The sequence below is a fragment of the Rhinatrema bivittatum genome, chromosome 6 (assembly GCF_901001135.1).
Source record: "Rhinatrema bivittatum chromosome 6, aRhiBiv1.1, whole genome shotgun sequence".
NCBI lineage: Eukaryota > Metazoa > Chordata > Amphibia > Gymnophiona > Rhinatrematidae > Rhinatrema > Rhinatrema bivittatum.
The window spans coordinates 159,810,626-159,831,721 of record NC_042620.1 but is presented as its reverse complement, the minus strand read 5'-3'; the positions used below and the strand labels follow the sequence as shown (position 1 = coordinate 159,831,721).

At 46.0% G+C, this 21,096-nt stretch overlaps 1 protein-coding gene across 1 annotated transcript in view; it reads left to right on the top strand.

The window, feature by feature from the left end:
* Positions 1–21,096, top strand: part of MYO1B (myosin IB) — a 367,758-nt gene that overhangs the window by 319,246 nt on the left and 27,416 nt on the right. The window contains 2 exon segments of the mRNA XM_029606086.1: positions 1,188–1,262; positions 16,297–16,431. Of these exon segments, the coding sequence (XP_029461946.1) occupies positions 1,188–1,262; positions 16,297–16,431 (210 nt within the window).

The window sequence follows — 21,096 nt, the reverse complement described above, 5'->3', positions numbered from 1 at the left end:
GTCAAACCTGGGAGATGCACTCGCATCTACCACCTGTTCTTGTCTGCCCGATTTTATAAACTTGCCACATGCATGCGAGATATGTGTGCATTGATACTTGTGCATCGGGGGAAAAAGGGACGGGATGTGGACAGGGCATGGGTGTTCCAGGGCGGTGCCAAGATATATGCACATATGTAGCTACATGTATAGGTGCACGTCCAGGTCCATTTCAGCGCAAAGTTACTTCTGCTGTTAATGAGCTATAAGTCTGAATAAAACTATTTCTAGCCATTATGCACTGCTTGAGGGGTCTGGCTCAACTATAGGGGTCTGGCTCAACTATAGGGAGTGCAGACTAAAGAACCAGGGGGGTCTTGACATAGGTATAGACTGGGCAAACTGGTTAAACTGGTTATTTCCTGGACGCGCGCATGTGCCTCACTTGTGCAGCTAAAAGCCAAAATTTCCCCACTAAAATGAGGTGCCCAGATACACACACCAGGCCTATTTTATAACATGCATGTGCACGTGCACACAGGATATAAAATTTCAGTGCATCTTGCTGCACGTCCGTATACATGGATGCCCGTGCACTTGTTTTAAAATTATCATCCCTGTGCATAAGTTTTTACCTGCATCTCAAGAGCAGGTATAACTCTGTGCGAGTTAATCTGTGCGCTTACCAGGCCAGTTACCTGCAGATTTTTCAAAGCCAACTTTGTTTCATAAGTCAGCTATGAGAATTCTGGAAAACGTCTGCATGGAAAAGGAAAGCACAGCCTTTACCTGATCATGCCCAGTTATAAAATTACTCTCGAAATATTCTGGTTTTCCTTGCATGCTTTCTGTCATGAAACTGTTTTTTGCTATTCTGTTTTTTTTCTTTCTGCATGCAATTATTTGCCTAGTGAAGGTTTGCTAAAGCACTCAGACAATTTTCTTAAGGGATTGCACCAATACTTTTAATAATAATGATATATAATGAAGTCTGAAAAACTACTTTAGGATTACCGGTAAATATTTATTTTTGCCACAGCTAACCACTTTGTTTTTTTCATTTGTTCCCTGAAATTTGCTTTAAGCTTGACTTCATCACATTAAGAGAATAAAGCAGCTGCCCAGTATTGCTGCTGTATACAGTGAGCATCAGAAACGTTAGCTACAATTGGTAGCCATCTTCATTTCATTACTTTTTTTTTTTTTAGGTCCGTAGAGAGTACAGGAAATTTTTCCGTGCAAATGCTGGAAGAAAAATTTATGAATTTATAATTCAGAGACTCGTAAGTATGAAGAGAATTTTTTTCTGAGGTTTCTCACACACGGTAACCCCTTACACTGATGAAATGTGTGCAGTAGATTTTGCTACATTAAGGGCCGGATTTTAAGAGGTGCACGCAGGCGTACATTTGTGCGTGCAACCCGGCACACACAAATGTGCGCCCGATTTTATAACATGCGTGTGCATCTTAAAAAATGGCACAGGCCATCCATTGCTCCTACCATGTGACAGGGGCCAACCAATGGCACCGATAGCCCCTGTCACATGGTAAGGGCAAAAGGCCATCGGCGCCATTTTGATTAGTGGCAGCTGACGGCTCAAGAGGGGGAGATCGCTCCTGGGACCCCACTGGACCACCAGGGACTTTCGGTAAGTCTTGGCGGGGGGTTGGGCAAGTCTTGGGGGGTCGGGAGGGTGGGGGGGTTGCAATTAATTCAATTTGAAGGGTTGGGGTGGGTTTTTGTTTTTAATGTTCCCTTTCTCCTCCCCAAAATGACAAGAAAACCACACAAAATTTCGTGGGTTTTCCTATCGTTTCGTCGGTAACGAAATAGGAAATATCATCTTTATTTCCTTTTTCGTTGCAAACGAATGCACAGTTAGGACTAATCATGTATATCGTAGAGGAATGACACAGTAGGGGAAATATGATGGAGATATTTAAATACCTTAGCGGTATCAATGCACAGGAAGTAAGTCTTTCAGTGGATAGGGGACACTGGAACAAGGGATTATATATTTATATTTAGCTTAAGTCTTTTCAGTAGTAGCTCAAGGTGAGTTACAGTCAAGTACAGTAGGAATTTCTCTGTCTCCAGAGGGCTTGTAATCTCAGTTTTGTAGCTGAGACAAAGGAGGGTGAAGTGACTTGCCCAAGATCTCAAGGAGAAGCTGCAGGATTTGAATCCTGGGCTTTAGCCAGTAGGCTACGTCTCCTCTCCACAGGGGAAGAAAGTGAAAGGGGGCAGACAGAGGAGTAATCTAAGGAAGTATTTCTTTACAGAAAAGGTAGTGGATGCATGGAACAGCTTCCTAGTGGAGGTGATGGAGACAAGCACAGTATCTGAATTCAAGGAAGCATGGGACAAGCACAGGGAATCTCTGAGGGAGTGGTAGGGATTGCAGAGGTGAGCACGTGTGTGGCTGAGCAGACTAGATAGGTCATATGGTCTTTTTCTGCCATCATGTTTCTATGGATAATATATCATGCTTATGGTAATGAAGCTGACAATGTGTTATCAGATTCCAAACAGAAGGTTCACAAGATATGCAACGACTCAGAGATGCGTTGTTTTTTATATTAGCAGAGGATCTGGTTACATTCATTTGCTGAAGTAGATGAAAAGTTTCTGCTGAAAATTCTTCGAAATCCTGAATTTGAGTGAGCGACCCAACGGTGTTTATGTATCCGTGGGCCTGGTTCATCCCTATTCGTTATATTCGTGGGGAAGCGAAACGTATCGCGACTCCCCACGAATATAACTTATCATCCATTTCATCCGTTGCACGGCGCGCACGCGTGCTTTTCTTCGCTGCCATTTACAATCGGAGGACGCCATTTCAGTGTATCCACTATCCAGAGCCAAAAACCAGCCCTTTCTTGTGAGTCATCAGTGACTCACAGGAAAGGGTCAGACAAGTTGGCACGGATACCGGAATGCAGCGTATCAGCGATAACATTTTGTGAAATGCACTGAATGCAGCCAATCGCACTGTCATTCAGTGCTCGGTGACGATTTTCCTGATGACCCAGCACTATATATACTTAAGCACACGGCGTGCCACGCACTTTCTTTGCAGGGGTGGTGTGAAGAGGTGGTCTCTGTGGAAGCAGGCTACACTCAGAGCTAGTCTGAGTTCAGAAATCTCTATTGAATTGCTAGCTAGGCTAGATAGTAGGGAAAAAAAGCTATTTATTCTTTATTTGGCTGCAGTACCAGTGCCAGCTAGCCCTGTTTGTTTTTTAAGCAGTTTATTTAGGTGATCTGAGACAGTCTCTCTGTGCCAAGGAGAGAAGCTGTTAGCAGTGCCATTTTGTTTCATTCACCCTCTGGGCTAGGCTGCAAGCAAGCACCATTTGGGTGTTGTGGTTGGGAGAGATATATTCAATTTTGCTAGAATCTCCATTGGAAAATATATTTCATCGATTTTCCTGCTGTGCCACAATTCCAACTTTTTTAAACTGAGTTTGTTTAAATCAACTCAGTCTCTCTTTGCACTGGGCTTCAGTGGGCTGGCAGTTTAGCAGACTGAACTTTATTATTGGGACAGTCTGTGCAGTAAAATCCCCAGTATGCCTCTTTTATGCTTACACGCAAGCTGTGTGTGTATGCACACACCATACACGTTACATTCAATAACACAGCCGTGCTAGTCTCATCCAGCCAGCTGCACTAGAACAACATGGAAGCAGACAATCACAACCCGCTAAGATAAGCAGTCACACAAGTTATCCTCGTTTCTCAAGCCTCCTTCCATATTCTATACACATCGGATCCCTGCAACCTCCAGATTAGCTTCATTTTCTTCCTATCCATACCTTCTAAGTCGCCCTTTCAACTACAGCCCCCGCGTCGGATCGCTGAAACCATTCCACTCATCACACAAGCACCTCAGCACAAGAAACATGATGCAAACATACCCAATCCCCATCTTACATCACCATCTCTTCTCTCCAAGAAAACCTCCCATACAACCCCCTATCCACTCAGCTAGGACACTCATCCCCATCATGACCTCCCCCCTTACTCAACTCCTGGGACTAACGCTATTCTCACTAACCCTCTTCAATGCAGTCTCTCACAAAGAAAACCAGCATCCTCAATGACTATCTCTAGACGTAAAGCCAGACATCTGTGCCATCACGGAAACCTGGCTCAAAAACTCGGACATCACCCTGATAAATCAACTTCCAATACACAGTTATGATATTTTCTCACTTCCCAGACAAAAGAAACGAGGTGGTGGCCTCCTACTAGCAGCCAAAAAAGAGCTCAGGCTATCCTTACAACCCATCAAGTCACCGGCTAAACTGGAGTTAGGTCTCTTCAAATCCCCTCAGCTACAAATCCTGCTTATTTATGCCCCCCCCCCCCCCCCAGGCTCCTAGACTCAGATGCTTCCCCTCTCGTTGAAGTCATAGTAAAATACATAAACTCAGATGCCCCGGCTATGATCTTGGGGGATTTCAACCTCCATGTCGACGCAACTTAACTCTTCTCCTCCAACTGTGAAGCTTTCCTCACCTCCCTTACAGCCATGGGCTTCAAACAAATCATAAATAATCCCACCCACAAAGCAGGCCATACCCTAGACCTCATCTTCATAAACTCCAGCCTATCGCATTCCAACACTCCTACCTGCACTCCAGTCCCTTGGTCAGATCATTCCCTGATCTTCACCACCCTTACGGCAAAGGACCGCCTGACCCTTCCCCTCCCCCAATCCACCATATACTTCAGGAAAACCTGCCCCTCAGATGTTATCAGCGAACATCTATCCAAAGAACTTCCTAACCTGGATGTTTCCAACCCTAACGCCGTGCTCTCCTCATGGCAACAGATCACAGAAGCGATAGCCAACAAACTTTGCCCCCCTTCAGTCAAAACAATCAACCTGACCAAGAAAAGTAAACAACCTTGGTTCTCCCCCAAACTTCAGAAGCTGAAACAAGACATCAGACACAAGGCAAGCAATTGGCACAAGAACCCATGCAATCTTACCTTGTCCACATACAAATGCTCCCTTCACTGTTACAGGAGATCCATCTTACTTACAAAAAAAAGACTTTTACACCCACCAAATTCATGACCTTCAATTCGATGCCAGAGCGCTGTTCTCTTATGTGTCTGAACTCACGAAACCTACCGCCCCAGCCATCCCTGATGACCAAGCACAAATGAAGACCAACAATCTCGCAACATACTTTCAGAAAAAAATCTCCAACACACTAACACTCCTCCCTACCAACACACCCTCTCCCCTGATCCCACTCACCACCCCAACCTATGCAGGAGCTAATCTTGACTCCTTCGAACCCACGACCACCCTGGAGCTCGAAGGTTTATTAAAGAATCGAAACCTTCTTCCCACCCCTCTGATCACATCCCAATAAAACTGCTTTTACTGATTCTGGACACCATATCCAAACCCTTGGCAGACATCATAAACTGCTCCTTCTCACAAGGAATTTACTCAGATAAGCTAAAGTCCGCTTCCCTCAGACCCCTGTTGAAGAAACCGAACCTTGATCCGGGAGAACTCACCAACTTCCGTCCAATCTCCAACCTCCCTAGGCGGACTACGCCCTATTCTCTTGGTTATCTGGAAACCGATGTGATATCTCGATTGAATGTCGGTATATAAAAGAAATAAATAATAATAAATAATAATAAATAATTGCTAAACTTATGGAAAAATTGGTCAACAATCAACTCTCAGACTACCTAGAAGACCACAAAATTCTCTATCCCTCTCAATACAGCTTCCGCAAATCTCTAAGTACGGAAACACTCCTCATCTCCCTCACAGACCATATCATCATGGGCCTAGACAAAGGCCACTCATCTCTGCTTGTACTTCTTGACTTCTCTGCTGCATTTGACACTGTGAATCACTTCATCCTTCTAAACCGCCTTTCTGACATCGGTATATCAGGACCGGTCTTCTGATGGTTCAAGTCCTTCCTCAGCAATAGAAGCTACAAAGTTAAAATTAACAACAAAGAATCCCCGAGCATCAAATCATCACTAGAAGTACCCCAAGGCTCATCACTGTCTCCCACCCTCTTCAACATCTAACTCCTACCCCTATGTCAGCTGCTAACAAATCTAAAATTAAAACATTATCTCTATGCCGATGACGATCAGATCCTGATCCCCATAAAAGAATCCTTAACAAAACTCTTAAATTCTGGGAAAACTGCCTCCACTCTATCAACCTCCTCCTCACCAGTCTAAACTGGTCCTCAATCCAGCTAAGACAGAAATCCTCCTCATCTCTTCCGACCATTCCATCCAGCCTCGCTCCCTCTCTCCAACACCATGGTCACTCAAGTAAGAGACCTTGGAGCGATTCTCGACAACCATCTGAATCTTAAAAAATTAATCAACCACACAACCAAAGACTGTTTCTACAAATTGCAAGTTCTAAAAAGACTCAAACCACTCCTCCATTTCCACGATTTCAGGACAGTCCTCCAGGCAACACTTTTCGCCAAGTTAGACTACTGCAACGCACTCCTACTGGGTCTCCCTGCCTCCAGCACCAAACCTCTTCAGATGATTCAGAATGCGGCAGCCAGAATCCTGACAAACACTAACCGCAGAGAAGACATCACTCCCATCCTCAGGAATCTGCACTGGCTCCCAATAAGTTATAGAATCTTGCACAAGGCCCTTACCATCATCCACAAATCCATTCATAATCAGCTCCCTCTCGACCTTCAGTTCCCATTGAAACTCCACACAGCTTCAAGACCCATCAGAGAAGCCTACAAAGGTACCCTGCACACCCCCACAACCAAATCCACCCTTCGCACAGCCACCAGAGAATGGGCCTTCTCGACAGCGGGACCAGCCATCTGGAATGCCATCCCCCCGGATCTTAGAATGGAACCCTGCCGCTTGACATTTAAGAAAAATCTTAAGACCTGGCTCTTTCAACAAGCATTCCTGTAATCAACTACACCCCCTCCCTCCCTCCTGTCTCATCCACCTCCCTCCCCCCCCTCCCATGCCCTGCCCCTGCTTGTTCAGTCCAGGTTACTTCATGAATGCCAGTATGTCAGACCTCACCTTTCATGGCTCAAGATCCCTCCTATTTACATTTGTTAACTTGACTTGGTTAATCTTTTCTGGTTTCCTCTTCTAGTCGTAGCCCTAGCTACGTCATACCCCAAGTTCACTCGACCCTGTTTTATTGTAACTTTTTTTACTATCCCACTGCTACCTCGTTATCTGTTCTTGTTAATGTTCTTAGCGATTTTACTTCCCTTTGTTCCTTGTAAACCGATCTGATATGATCGAGATCATGAAGGTCGGTATAGAAAAGAGTTAAATAAATAAATAAATAAAATTAGTGCATAGCAAGGCACTGTGACAGTGAGCAGAGGGTAGTTTAACAGACTGAACTTTATTATTGGGAGAGTCTGTGCAGTGAAATCCCCAGTCTGCCTCTTTTGTGCTTACAAGCAAGCTGTGTGTGTGTGTGCACACCACACACATTACATTGTGCATAGCAAGGCACTGCGACAGTGGGCAGTGGGTAGTTTAACAGACTGAACTTTATTATTGGGACAGTCTGTGCAGTGAAATCCCCAGTCTGCCTCTTTTGTGCTTACAAGCAAGCTGCATGTGTGTGCACACCACACATGTTACATTAGTGCATAGCAAGGCACTGTGACAGTAGGCACTAGACAGTGACATTAAATCCATAATGTCAGGGAAAGGTACATGTAGTCGAGTGATTGGAACTGGCAGAGGAGACACTTCAAAAGACATTAGTGCCACTCCCCCATTAAAGTTAAAAGGTGACCTGTCACAATCTAAATTCTTTGGAGGGGCAGGCAGTTCCATCCAGAAAAAAATTAAATCTGACCATGATGTATCACCATTGCCACCACCTGTTTCTGACCCTGTAATTTTGGAGGTGAGGGAAGGGGAGGCTTAGTCATGCCAGACAAAATGTCGACACCCAAAAGCAGCAGGGGGACAGAAATCTCGACTAACACTTAGCATTGACAATGTAGCGCAGTCACTGTTTGCTTCTGATTCAGATGAAGAATCATCTTGTGTGGGATTCTCATCAGAAACGGAAGTAGTAACAGCTGACGAAGCTTTTGGAGGATCAGTTAGTCCTGTCTTAGCCTCCACTTCAGTGCAGCAGGGGAGAGATGAAACTGATGAGGAGGAGGAGGAGGAGGAGGAAGAGCCATCAGCGCAGGCACAGAGGGTGACTGAGGCCCTGGCATTGCTTCTCAGGGTGCACCCACTACTTCAGCTCTAGTGCCAGCATCCACCCCCAAGGCTTTAGAGAAAGGAGGATCACGAAAGACATCTGCGATCTGGAGCCACTTTAAAGTGACGGATGACCCGCGTTTTGCTCGGTGTAATTACTGTGGCAGGGATATTAGCAGAGGCAAGCAAATGGAACATCTATCTAATTTTGGCATGACGCATCATATGAAGAGGCAACACCCAACAAGAGTACTGCCATCTGGGGATAGTGGCAGTACCAGTCAGGGGACCCCTTCCAAGCAGCGTAAAGTGGTTCAAAAGCAGGAGAGTCAGCCCATGCCCTCATCCCCTTCTAGCAGTCAGGTGGCAGGCCAGCAACCCCCTGACATGTGGCAGAAGCGACAACCCACCATGGAGGAAATGAGGTGGAGTGCGGTAACGCTATCCCGGGGTAGGAGGCAGGCAGCCTCAAAAGTTCTAACCAGGAACATTGGGGAAATGATTGCCCTTGATGACCAGCCCTTGCAGTTAGTGGAGAATGTGGGTTTCAAGTGTTTTCTGAAGCTCGTAGTTCCAAATTACAAAGTCCCCTCCAGAACCACATTTAGCAGAAAGGTCATCCCCAGCCTGTACAAGCAGTGTCGCATTTGCATGCAAGTGCTTCTAGCTAAGGCAGAGGGGAGAGTGCATTTCACCTGCGATATCTGGACCGCCATGAATGCTGCACACTCTTACCTCTCCCTGACAGCCCACTGGTGGGACCTGGCTGAGGCAGGGGCAGCCAGCAGCTCTATTACTGAACAAGTATCAGGGTGGAGGTGGGCTTTACTGCACACCCACCTGACGGACCAGGCCCATACCACAGCCAATATTCTAGCATGCATCAGACAGATGCTGGAGGGCTGGCAACTACACCAGCAAGACAGGAATCCTCAGGCAGGGTTCTTTGACACAGACAATGGTGCAAACATGGTTAAGGCAATAAATGACGGGCGCTTTAAGAACATCTGATGTTTTGCACACACTCTACACCTGGTAGTGAAGTCAGCTCTGGGGTTGGATTCCAATGACAAAGAGAATGAACACCTGCATAGGTTAATATAGAAGTGCAGGAAAATAGCAGCGCACTTCCACAGAAGTGTGAAGGCGGGGCAGGTTCTCCAACAAAAGCAGACTGATTTGGCGATGCCTCACAAGCGTCTCATTCAAGACATTGCCACCCGGGAGAATTCTACCTTTATGATGCTCAAGAGGTTAGTGGAGCTGCAGACACCCCTTCATGAACTTTCTGGACATAGATGTGCAGAATCCCCTAGGACATCATGATTGGTTAGTCATGAGTCAGCTAGTAAAAATCCTGGAGCCCTTCAAGGATGTCACGGAGGAGCTGAGTTCCAGGAGTGCCACCTTGGCTGACATCATCCCTATAGTTAATCTCCTGGATGAACATTTGGAGGCCTTTAAACAGGAAGAGGGAATGACAGTTGAGGTGCTGCATTGTCTGGACATTTTGCAGCAGCAGGTAGAAGAGAGATTAAGGCCTTTAACAGAACAGAACACATATATGCTCTCCACAGTCTGTGATCCCCGTGTGAAAGGGAAACTCACCCTATAGTACGATTGTCTCTTATTGGTGAAGGACCTGCTGTTAGCAAAAGTCCGTGAACAGGAGTGCCATAGGCAGAGACAGATTAGGCGTGAAGCAGAGGTGGAAACAGCGGGCACTTCAGAGAGTTATGCTGCTAGCCCAAGCAGGAGCAGCACTCTAACAGCAACAAATAGTACCTCCTCCTCCACTTCAGAACACCAAAGGCATGTTGCCCATAAAGATTCATCTGTTGTGCGATGGGCGAGAGAGAAAGCAGCTGGCATGAGTGACTCTCAGCCCACCCAAGCAAAGGAGACACCAGCACAGCTGTCAGTGACATGATATCTCTCAGAGCTGACAGAGAACATACAGACAGATCCACTGGCATATTGGGCACACAAGTCCACTGTCTGGCCACACCTAGCCAAAGTGGCTCAGCGATATCTGTCATGTCCACCAACCAGTGTGCCCAGTGAACGTATCTTTTCAATGACAGTGGATATCATGAGCCCTCACCGCTCAAGGCTGGCACCAGAGTTGATGGAAATGCTAGTGTTTTTGAAAGTACACTGCCTTTGCTTGGGTTTCCAAATTTTCCCTATGAATGGCAAGATGAATAAAAACAATTGAAAGCCTTGCAGCAGCACCAACTGCCTCCTATGATCCAGATAATACAAGCACTGCAGCACATATACCTGACCTGAAACGCTGTGCCTGACTGTCCACTGTCCAGGCCGCACGTCCCTACAAGGGCCTGACCTGAAACACTGTGCCTGTCCATCCACTGTCCAGGCCTTATGTCCCTAGGTGAGATTGACTCTGTCCTCGATTGCTGTGCCTATCTATCCAGGCCTTATGTCCCTATGTGGGTTTGACTTCTGTCCTCGAATACTGTGCATGTTCGTCCAGGCTTTTGTCCCTAGGTGGGATTGACTCTGTCCTCAATTGCTGTGCCTGTCCGTCCAGGCCTTATGTCCCTATGTAGGCTTGACCTCTGTCCTCGACTGCTGTGCCTGTCCATCCAGGCCTTATGTCCCTACAAGGGTTTGACCTTGATTCTTTGCCTGTCCGTCCAGGCCTTATGTCCCTAGGTGGGATTCACCTCTGTCCTCGACTGCTGTGCCTGTTCGTCCAGGCCTTATGTCCCTACGTGGGATTTACTCTGTCCTCGATTGCTGTGCCTGCCTGTCCAGGCCTTATGTCCCTATAAGGGTTTGACCTTGATTGCTTTGCCTGTTCGTCCAGGCCTTATGTCCCTACGTGGGATTGACCTTGATTGCTTTGCCTGTTCATTCAGGCCTTATGTCCCTAAGTGGGCTTGACCTCTGTCCTCGACAGCTGTGCCTGTCTGTCCAGGCCTTATGTCCCTAAGTGGGATTGACTCTGTCCTAGATTGCTGTGCCTGTTCGTCCAGGCCTTATGTTCCTATGTGGGCTTGACCTCTGTCCTTGACTGCTGTGCCTGTCCATCCAGGCCTTATGTCCCTAGGTGGGATTCACCTCTGTCCTCGACTGCTGTGCCTGTTCGTCCAGGCCTTATGTCCCTATGTGGGATTGACCTCGATTGCTTTGCCTGTTCATTCAGGCCTTATGTCCCTAGGAGGGATTCACCTCTGTCGTCGACTGCTGTGCCTGTTCGTCCAGACCTTATGTCCCTATGTGGGATTGACCTCAATTGCTTTGCCTGTTCATTCAGGCCTTATGTCCCTAGGTGGGATTCACCTCTGTCCTCGACTGCCTTGCCTGTTGGTCCAGGCCTTATGTCCCTAGGTGGGATTGACTCTGTCCTCGATTGCTGTGCCTGTTCGTCCAGTACTTATGTTCCTACGTGGGCTTGACTTCTGTCCTCGACTGCTGTGCCTGTCCATCCAGGCCTTATGTCCCTACAGGGTTTGACCTCGATTGCTTTGCCTGTTCGTCCAGGCCTTATGTCCCTAAGTGGGATTCACCTCTGTCCTCGACTGCTGTGCCTGTCCGTCCAGGCCTTATGTCCCTATAAGGGTTTGACCTCAACTGCTTTGCCTGTCCGTCCAGGCCTTATGTCCCTACAAGAGTTTGACCTCGATTGCTTTGCTTGTCTATCCAGGCCTTATGTCCCTACATGGGCTTGACCTCTGTCCTCGACTGCTGTGCCTGTCCGTCCAGGCCTTATGTCCCAACAAGGGTTTGACCTCGATTGCTTTGCCTGTTCGTCCAGGCCTTATGTCCCTACGTGGGATTGACCTCTGTCCTCAACTGCTGTGCCTGTTCATCCAGGCCTTATGTCCCTAGGTGGGATTCTCCTCTGTCCTCGACTGCCTTGCCTGTTCTTCCAGGCCTTATGTCCTATGTGGTATTGACCTGTGTCCTCGACTGCTGTGCCTGTTTGTGCAGGCCTTATGTCCCTACAAGGGTTTGACCTCGATTGCTTTGCCTGTTTGTCCAGGCCTTATGTCCCTACGTGGGATTGACTCTGTCCTCGATTGCTCTGCCTGTCCGTCCAGGCCTTATGTCCCTACAAGGATTTGACCTCGATTGCTTTGCCTGTTCGTCCAGGCGTTATGTCCCTATGTGGGATTCACCTCTGTCCTCGACTGCTGTACCTGTCCGTCCAGGCCTTATGTCCCTACAAGGGTTTACCTTGATTACTTTGCCTGTCCATTCAGGCCTTATGTCCCTACAAGGGCTTGACCTCTGTCTTCAACTGCTGTGCCTGTCCATCTAGGCCTTATGTCCCTAGGTAGGATTGACTCAGTCCTCAATTGCTGTGCCTGTCCGTCCAGGCTTTATGTCCCTACGTGTTCTTGACCTCTGTCCTCGACTGCTGTACCTGTTCGTCCAGGCCTTATGTCCAGTCCTAACAGCTGAACCCTCGTTGGAAAGGGAAACCTCAGTCTCTGGCAATTCAAACTAGTAATCCTTCACACCATGGATCCTTAAATAAAACAAACAGTTTTCTTTACTTTCAGGGCAGAGAAGAGAATTTCCTCCGTTTTGCTTATGAAGTCATGATCTGTTTGCAAATGCTTAAATCCTAACAATTTGTACCATTATACACTCTAGGGGCCAACCCATTCCAGGGAGCCCTTTCCTGCTCAAAGGAACGAGAACTCTCCCCGTTGTTGCATCCTATCTCTTACCACCTGTTGACCCATGTTCAGAACAAGAAAAGATCTCCAAGGTACTTAGACTGTGGCAAACACAACACAGTGAGACCATGCTCACAGTGAGACCCTGCTCCAGGTTGCCACGCTTTGAAAGGCTCGTGCTCCACTCTAGGAGCCAACCCATTCCGGGGAGCCCTTCCCAGCTCAAAGGAAAGGGAACTCTCCCCAGATGTAGCCAGCCTGTATCTACCCTCTGACCCATGTTGAACCACTGTTTACATGGTAACCTCCTCCGCCTCAGCCTTGAAAATTATCTTTTCTATATCTGCTAACTCTACCAGATTTTAAAAGACCAGCGAGAGCTCACTAGACACCAACGGAAATACCCCACTCTAGGGGCGAACCCATTCTAGGGAGCCCTTTCCTGCACAAAGGAAAGGGAACTCTCCCTGGGTGTAGCCAGCCTGTATCTACCCTCTGCCTCTGTGCCATGCTGCCATACACCAGATGACTCACTCAACTCCTTATGGTGTTCTGGCCACTATCATGGTTGCTCAGTGTGTTGGTGCTAGTCTTTCTGCTTGCTATGTTCCTCCTTCATTGTGCTGTAGGATGTCGATGCCACTTGTCTTGCCGCTTTGCCTGTCGTGCTGCCTTCGAGGGTTCATGCATCTCTTATCGGTGCTCTCTTTTGAAGCTGTGGTGTGTTTTAATCCTGGTACCCCTTTGCCCCTTTAAAGTACCTTAGGCTATTCATGCCACTTTGGTACCACTTTGCGACAGTCTAAGTACCTTGGAGCTGTTTTTTTGTTCTGATGATTGCTCTCCAGAAGTTTCATCAAAATTGATAATAAAACTCCAGTTCTGCAGCCAAAAATAGGCTGCAACTACTTCCCCCATTGACTTTAATGGGAACCGGAAAAGAATGCACATATCAACGTATCGGGGCGCCATTGAACGAATGCAACGTATCTGGGCCCTGACAAATACGTATCCCGAATCCAACGAATACTTTCTGGCTGCACATCCCTAGTGGCTATGGGAAGAAATGTTTAGTAAATGAGACCTTATGTGGGTTAGTTAAATAATAAAGAAGATATTCATACTATCATACCCAATATATCTGAAACCTAAAAGATTAAAGCACTTAAAATAACTTTTAAAAATGAGTGATCAGTGGTGAGGACACCTCTGCAGGAAGATAATCACTTGTAGATATTAAGGATTCATAAACAGAGCTGGATGTACCTAGGCCACGGTGGAGGGGGAGGGGGTGCAGGATTCCCTCAGGATGTACCAATACTAAAGGGGTGCAGTCTTTTCCCTTACTGGTAGCACTTTCCTGCACAGGCCACTTGGGCCAAGCTGTCGCATTCTATCAGGCCCATCCCCGTAAAGGTGCAGGGGTGGGCCAACAGCAATTCTTCAGTGCTCTGAATGTCGCTGCCTGCCCTGCGCCTGCATAAGCAGCATGGTCCTGACAGAATGCGACTGCTTGGCCCAAGCAGCACATACAGGCAAGTGCCACTGGGATCTCACGGACAGTCCAGGATTGTTAATAATCAAAGCCAAGAATATTTATTATTATTATTATCATCATGATGTTATCTAAGCCAGGTATTAATGAATAAGACATGTTCCTTTTATGATGGTTATCACTGCTGTTACAGGCATGTTTTAGCAAGAGATATAAGAACGTAAATAAATAAACCAATTCACTTAATTTCCTGGGTTGTCATGGTAGCTTTTGTGCATTTATGGTACTAGTCTTTTCCTAGAAGTGAAAGTCCTATGCTGTAATTAATCCAGAGATGTCCTTTTCATTATGAACATTCCATTAAGCTTGGAATTAAGTGTTATGATTGCACAGGGATTGGCTTACCTTGCCATTGCAACATGCCGCAAGTCAGTTAAATGGAACAGAGCCAAAGGTTAAGTGACTCAACCATCAAAATAAAATACATCCTGGCTTGCCTCAGCACTACTAAAATGGGAACAGCTTTAACTTTTCAGTATTTATCGTGCTTAATCTGGGTATTGTGCAATGCCTGGCATCACAAAGAAATACCAAAATTCTAAACTGTGCTGCCATGGATAAGAGATACTAATAATTGCTGATTAGACTATAATAGCTACAGTTTTGTTTTTTCCAGAAATTGACAGCTTTATTGTTTTAAGCTAGGGTAATTTCTAATTGTTGGCATGTATTTGTACAGAACAAAATTAATTAATTTTCGTCTAGTGAGTTTTAAGTGGCATTTCCTACCCATGTTTCCGCTTGCTGTCCCCAGTTCAGTATGAATTGTTGAAATTCTGTGTGTTAAAAGATGGTCTGAAGAGTGCTTAAAGAATACTGGTAACATGGGCATCCAGGATATCACTCACTCGCATCTGCCGCTTTTACAATTCCAATAATACACAGACATCAGTTTGGCTTAACAAAGGTCACAGCTTTTATTAACACCAGGGAGGCCCGAGCCCTGCATATAACATTCACAGTTTCGATTCAACGAAACCCCCCCCCCCCCAACCGTCCGCCACTCACCAGCAAGACGGTCAACATCAGCCACGTGGCTCGACATTCCAGCGCTTGCACCGAGTTCAGACCCCCGCCTCCTACCAGCAAGGAGCCAGCCCAGTGACTCCCGCCACTAGCCAGCAAGGAGTCAGGCCAATGGACCCCCGCCGCCTCCCAGCAAGGAGTCCGTACCTCAAACTGCCCCCCGCCCCCCTGTTGTCAACCAATACAAGTTGTAGCAGGAACAATCATTAACAATAACAACATGAGCTGTAGTGGCTCGGGCCATCTGCTTCAACAACCCCCCCCCCCCCCCCTTCCCGCTGTGACAACAATACCCCATACAACACAAGAACAGAAGAAAAGGGCAGGTGGGAGGGAAAAGACCAGCTAGCTGCAGCATTTCTGGCAAGTGACTGAGCCAGCTGTGTGCAGGATAGTAACCCCGCCTATTTTATGACCTCATGTCAGCTGGCCTATCCAGGCCAGCCAACACTCCCGCATCACACAACTTGCCCAATCAGGGCCTTCTTACCTGGAGCCTACTCAGCTCCTTCCTGATCCCATGCAACCCCCCCCCCTCCCTCATCCCCTAACTGCTCACCCTGCCCTAAATATGACCCTGCTTCTTTGCCTCATCTCCCCCCTCTACCCGCCAAAACCACGGGCCTGCTCTCCGTTCCTGAGCCCACATTATCTTGGCTGACCGGATACTGGGTCCGATCGACCTCCCATGATGTGAAGGGTTCCATACTTTCAGTTTCAGGAGCCACAGGCTGGCTTGCAAGGTGGTTTATGGTAAATCACAGGAGATATTGTCTGTTTGATGCACTTCATCCTTCTTGAGTTCAAATGAATAATGCAGTGCCATCTTAAATTTTATCATAGATGCAGAAGTACTTCCTGGACATGAAGACCAAGATGCCTTCTTTATCACCAATAGACCAGAACTGGCCTGCAAGACCCTACTCTTTCTTGGATTCCACTCACAAAGAAATGAAAAGGATTTTCCATTTATGGAGGGTACTTTTTTATCTTTTACTTCAAAAATCACTTAGGGCTTTATATGCTAAGTACTTTTCCTACAGAAACAAAATGGGAGAAAACCTTTAGTGCACAAGCCCTAGATTTTGAATGTCTCCACTGAATTATTTTTGCTTCAGGGAATTTTAGATGTTTTACTCAGGATGATTTTTAAACTTTAAAATTTTGCTCTTTCCATTTTGGCACGTGACAGACTTCAAGCCGGCCAGCCTTGTCATGGTTGGAAAATGAAACTAAAGCTTTCAGTTAGCCTGGATATAATTTGTATGTTCCCGCTAAAATATAACGGCTTATTTTTATGCTTTAGCTCAGGATCAGCATCAATTCTCATTTCAACAGCATAGAGGGTCTCTCTTGCATCTGAGTTCTAGTTGTGTATAATCTATGGGTTTTCTTCAAAAACAAAACTAAAAAATAAAGCAGTTTTTTTTTAATTTATTTAATTATTTGTTTTGTTTGTTTATGCAAACCTTTATACTGTCTTCCTGGACCTTAACGGGATACCCAAAGTATTTTACATAGACGTGTTATTGCACTATATATAAATACAGAGGTCCATATTCAAAGGGATTTGTCTGGCTAAGTTGGGAGTTAACCGGACAAACCCTAGGGGTTTGAATTTTCTTCTGGTCCGAACATCCATAAGTTGTCTGGCTAACTGTTTAGCCGGATAAAATTTATAGGGATAATTTAGGGGCGTTACAGGGCAGGCCAGAATTAGCCAGAAAATGTTGATATTTAGCATTATCCGACTAAGGTATCCAGAGCAGTTACCTTAGAGCAGTCCTAAAATTACCTAGATGCATGTACGCAGATAACTGGAACCTTAATACACTATATTCAGAATATAGATGGATAACTTAAAAACAAACCCTTCCAGGCTAGCAGGACTAATCGTTCAAACACCCCCTCTTAAAAATAAAATAGTAAACATCATATTGAGACATAGTACCCAATTCTTCCCCCCAAACTACCCCCCACCCCCTAAAAAATGAATTAAAAGAATTTGTGGCTATAACGGCCTGAGGAGCCTTCTCCCATCAATATGAAAAATCCTGTGTGAATTCCAGGCCCTCTCCTAACTCTCACCCCATCCTTTCCACCCACCTGCAACCCTTAGGCCCACCTTCCCACTCCACCTGGAACTCCCCAAGACCGCCAAGAGTGCGGTACATTTGTACCGCTCCTGGCAGCATCCAGTTGTGAATCTATCATGCTCCTGGTGGTCTTGAGGTTTGGGCGGGGGGGGGGGGGGTGTCAAGGTAAGGTGGGAGGATGGGGGGTAGTGGTTGTGGGTGAATGGGATGCCAAATTAGGGAAGCCATAACCCAAAACGTAATGTTTCATATCACCTGATAAGTCTCCAAGCTCTTGCAATAATCTGTCCATGACCTGCAGTCTGCCACTTTTCATCTAGCAAAAACAGCAATAGTATAGCCCAGAAACCCCTGTCCATTGTCCCAACACCTCAGAACCAGTATTCAGTCTGACTCTGGAAATATGATCTTTTTCTAAGTTACAAGATTCAATTCCTGCCTCATTTCTAATGGAAGGCCGCTTCACAGATCAGGTACTGCCATGGAAAAAGATGCTGTCACCTGGAAAAAAAAAAAGACAATTTCATGACCTGATTGATAGGGACTTGCAGCAAATGCACAGCTCTCTTCCAGGGATATATTAATACGATCTAATCTTCAAAAAAGTTGGTCCCTTCTCTCACAAGACGCAGAAAGCAAGGCAAGAAGTTTGAATTTCATCCTTTCTTCTACTGGCACCCTATTTATTACAGCAAAGGACATAAATTGAAGCACTGAGTGTCCAGTTGGACGACTGTTATTACCTTAGGTACCTAAAACATCTCTGATTGCCATGATTTAAAAATTCCTGTCAGCAAACCTAATTAGCAAATAACAGTATTTGTTCTTCCTTTTCAGATGCATGTACTCCTAAGTCTTATAAATGCTTTTTGTTGTGAACGACAGTCAGTAACAGTTTGGCTGTCTCTCTGCCTACATATGTTTACACACTTGGGAGTGACTTTGAAACACCAGAAAATATCTGGATAAGTTCCACAAAATTTTCAAAGTGGATTTATGCACATAAGTCTGCTTTGAAAAATCATCCCAGCAAAACTGTGCACGCACAACTACACCTGATATTTGGTGCTCGTAGTTTTCCTGAGAAAATGTATGTGCATATAGGTGAATTTTAAAAGAGCTGCTCACATAAAAAGGCCTGTGTATGCGAGTGTTTGGGCGGATTACTCACAACTCACATTTTAAGAGCAGCAAAGTACATGCATATGTGCGCGAACAGCACAACATACACAAAAACGAGGCGTGTCAGGGGCGTTCTGGGGCAGGGCCAACATTTACGCAAATAAGTTGCTATTTTAAAACCTGCCAAAGTGAGGAGCATAAGTCTCGTACTTGCATAAATTTACTGCTGCTCAGTCTCTGGTGGAAGTGATCGCAAACCTCTTAAAAGTGAAAAAGTGACAGGGTAAAGTGGTCTGGGAGACATGGGGGGACTTCCCTCGCTGCAGACAGACCAGGCAAACTGGTGGACTCATTGGTAAAACTGGTAACATGCTTTAAAAAAAACCTTAAAACTTGGCGATTCTCTCAAGCCTTCACTAAACCTCACAGACCCTACTTCCCGGCTACATCCCAGCTACCTCCTCCCCTGCAGATTGAATATACTGTATATATTGTAAATAATGGTTACTTTTAGCATAAACAAGTGTTAACATTCTATTTTGTTACCTTACCTTGCATGCACCTGACTTTGCTACTCCAGCCCTTTCTCCCCTCCCCTAGCTCCCTTTCGTTACATGTCATTTCTTATTTCCTAAAGTTATTTGTTACCCCTGTTCATTGTAAACCGATGTGATATTCACTTGAATGTCAGCGTAGAAAAGTTCTAAATAAATTTTACAAAATCTGAGGAATTGCACGTGCAAAAGCCAACAACTGATAAGAAAAATACACGAGTTAAATCTTCTCATGTAAATGATTAGAATTAGGAGGAAAACAATGCTCATAGAGCAGATTTGTGCCACTTATCCGGATAAACTTTTACTTCTCTGGGTAAGTGGCAGCGCTGCTGGCACTTAGCCGGATAAGTCTGAAAAACTGCCACTTATCTGGCTAGGTGAAGAAGTGTAAAAATGCTGCTTATCCAGCTATGTTCAACATTTCATGCCATGTATTTTTAGATATGCAAATATGTTGTTGGGTAGATTTACACATATTTTATATTATGCGCGCGTATTTGCACTCATGATATAAAAGACAAGCGCGTGCGCACATGTATCCTTATATCTGAGTATGTGGGCACTTGGTCACTTGTTTTAAAGTTACTCTCATACTTTTAAAATTAAAAAATATGCACGGAAGTCCCAAACCTACCCAGACTCTCCCTAATGCATGTAAAAGTATCTCTATACAGTGTGCACGCACAGAACGTTACACTCGTACCAGTCACGCAAGTTTCTAAAGGGCAATTTCTATATGTAAAGCATTACTTTACCCACAGAAGTCCCTTTGAAAATGACTCTCTCTGAGGCAGATTTTAAAAGCCCTGCATGCGTAAATCCGGCTGGATTTAAGCGAACAGGGGGGGTTACGCGTACCGAGCCTATTTTGCATAGGCCCAGCGACACGCGCAAACCCCGGAACGCGCGTATGTCCCGGGTCTTTGAAAAAGGGGCGGGGGTGTGGGCAGGGTGCCGGTCCGGGGACGAGACCAAGGCCTCCGGAACAGCGGCCGTTCTGGGGGATCCCTCACCGGCAGCCGGCCGGCCGGCACAAGTTACGCCTGCTAGAGGCAGGCGTAAATAACAAAATAAAGGTGGGGGGGGGATTTAGGTAGGGCTGGGGGGTGGGTTAGATAGGGGAAGAGAGGGGGAGAGCGGAAGGAAAGTTCCCTCCGAGGCCGCTCTGATTTCAGAGCGGCCTCAGAGGGAACCGGGAAAGCCATCGGGGCTCCCCTAGGGCTCGGCGCGTACAAGGTGCACCCCCTTGCGTGCACCAACCCCGGATTTTATAACATGCGCGCGGCTGCACGCGCGCATGTTATAAAATCGAGCATAGATTTGTGCGTGCCGGGTTCCGCGCATAAATCTATGCCCGATTTTATAACATGCGCGCGGCTGCACGCGCGCATGTTATAAAATCGGGCATAGATTTGTGCGTGCCGGGTTCCACGCATAAATCTATGCCCGCGCGTAGCTATTAAAATCCGGCCCTCTATGTACAAAGTACATTGACATTTGGTTTTTTTGTTCTTGCTTTTGAATTTTTTTTTTTTATCGCACTGGTCTCCTCCTTGTGATTGAGAGAGGTTAACTGAAATAAACCAGCCAGGAGTGAGCAAACAAATGAAGTTTGTAATATTCCAAAACTCTGCTATCACCTTTATGGAAGAGACTTGAGCCTTGATGATCTGCATAATGGCAACACCGTTTTGCCACCAAGATGGATAACTTGGTATTTTGAGTTTAGAAAGAAGCTAGAACTTATATATAGCACACTGTGCCCTATGTTTCAGTGTAGTAGGTTGCTACAAACATGGGCAGAGAGTGGCGATTTCTCATGGTCAGGAATATTGCCTATGGAAGTAAACATGCCAGTGGTTGCCCAC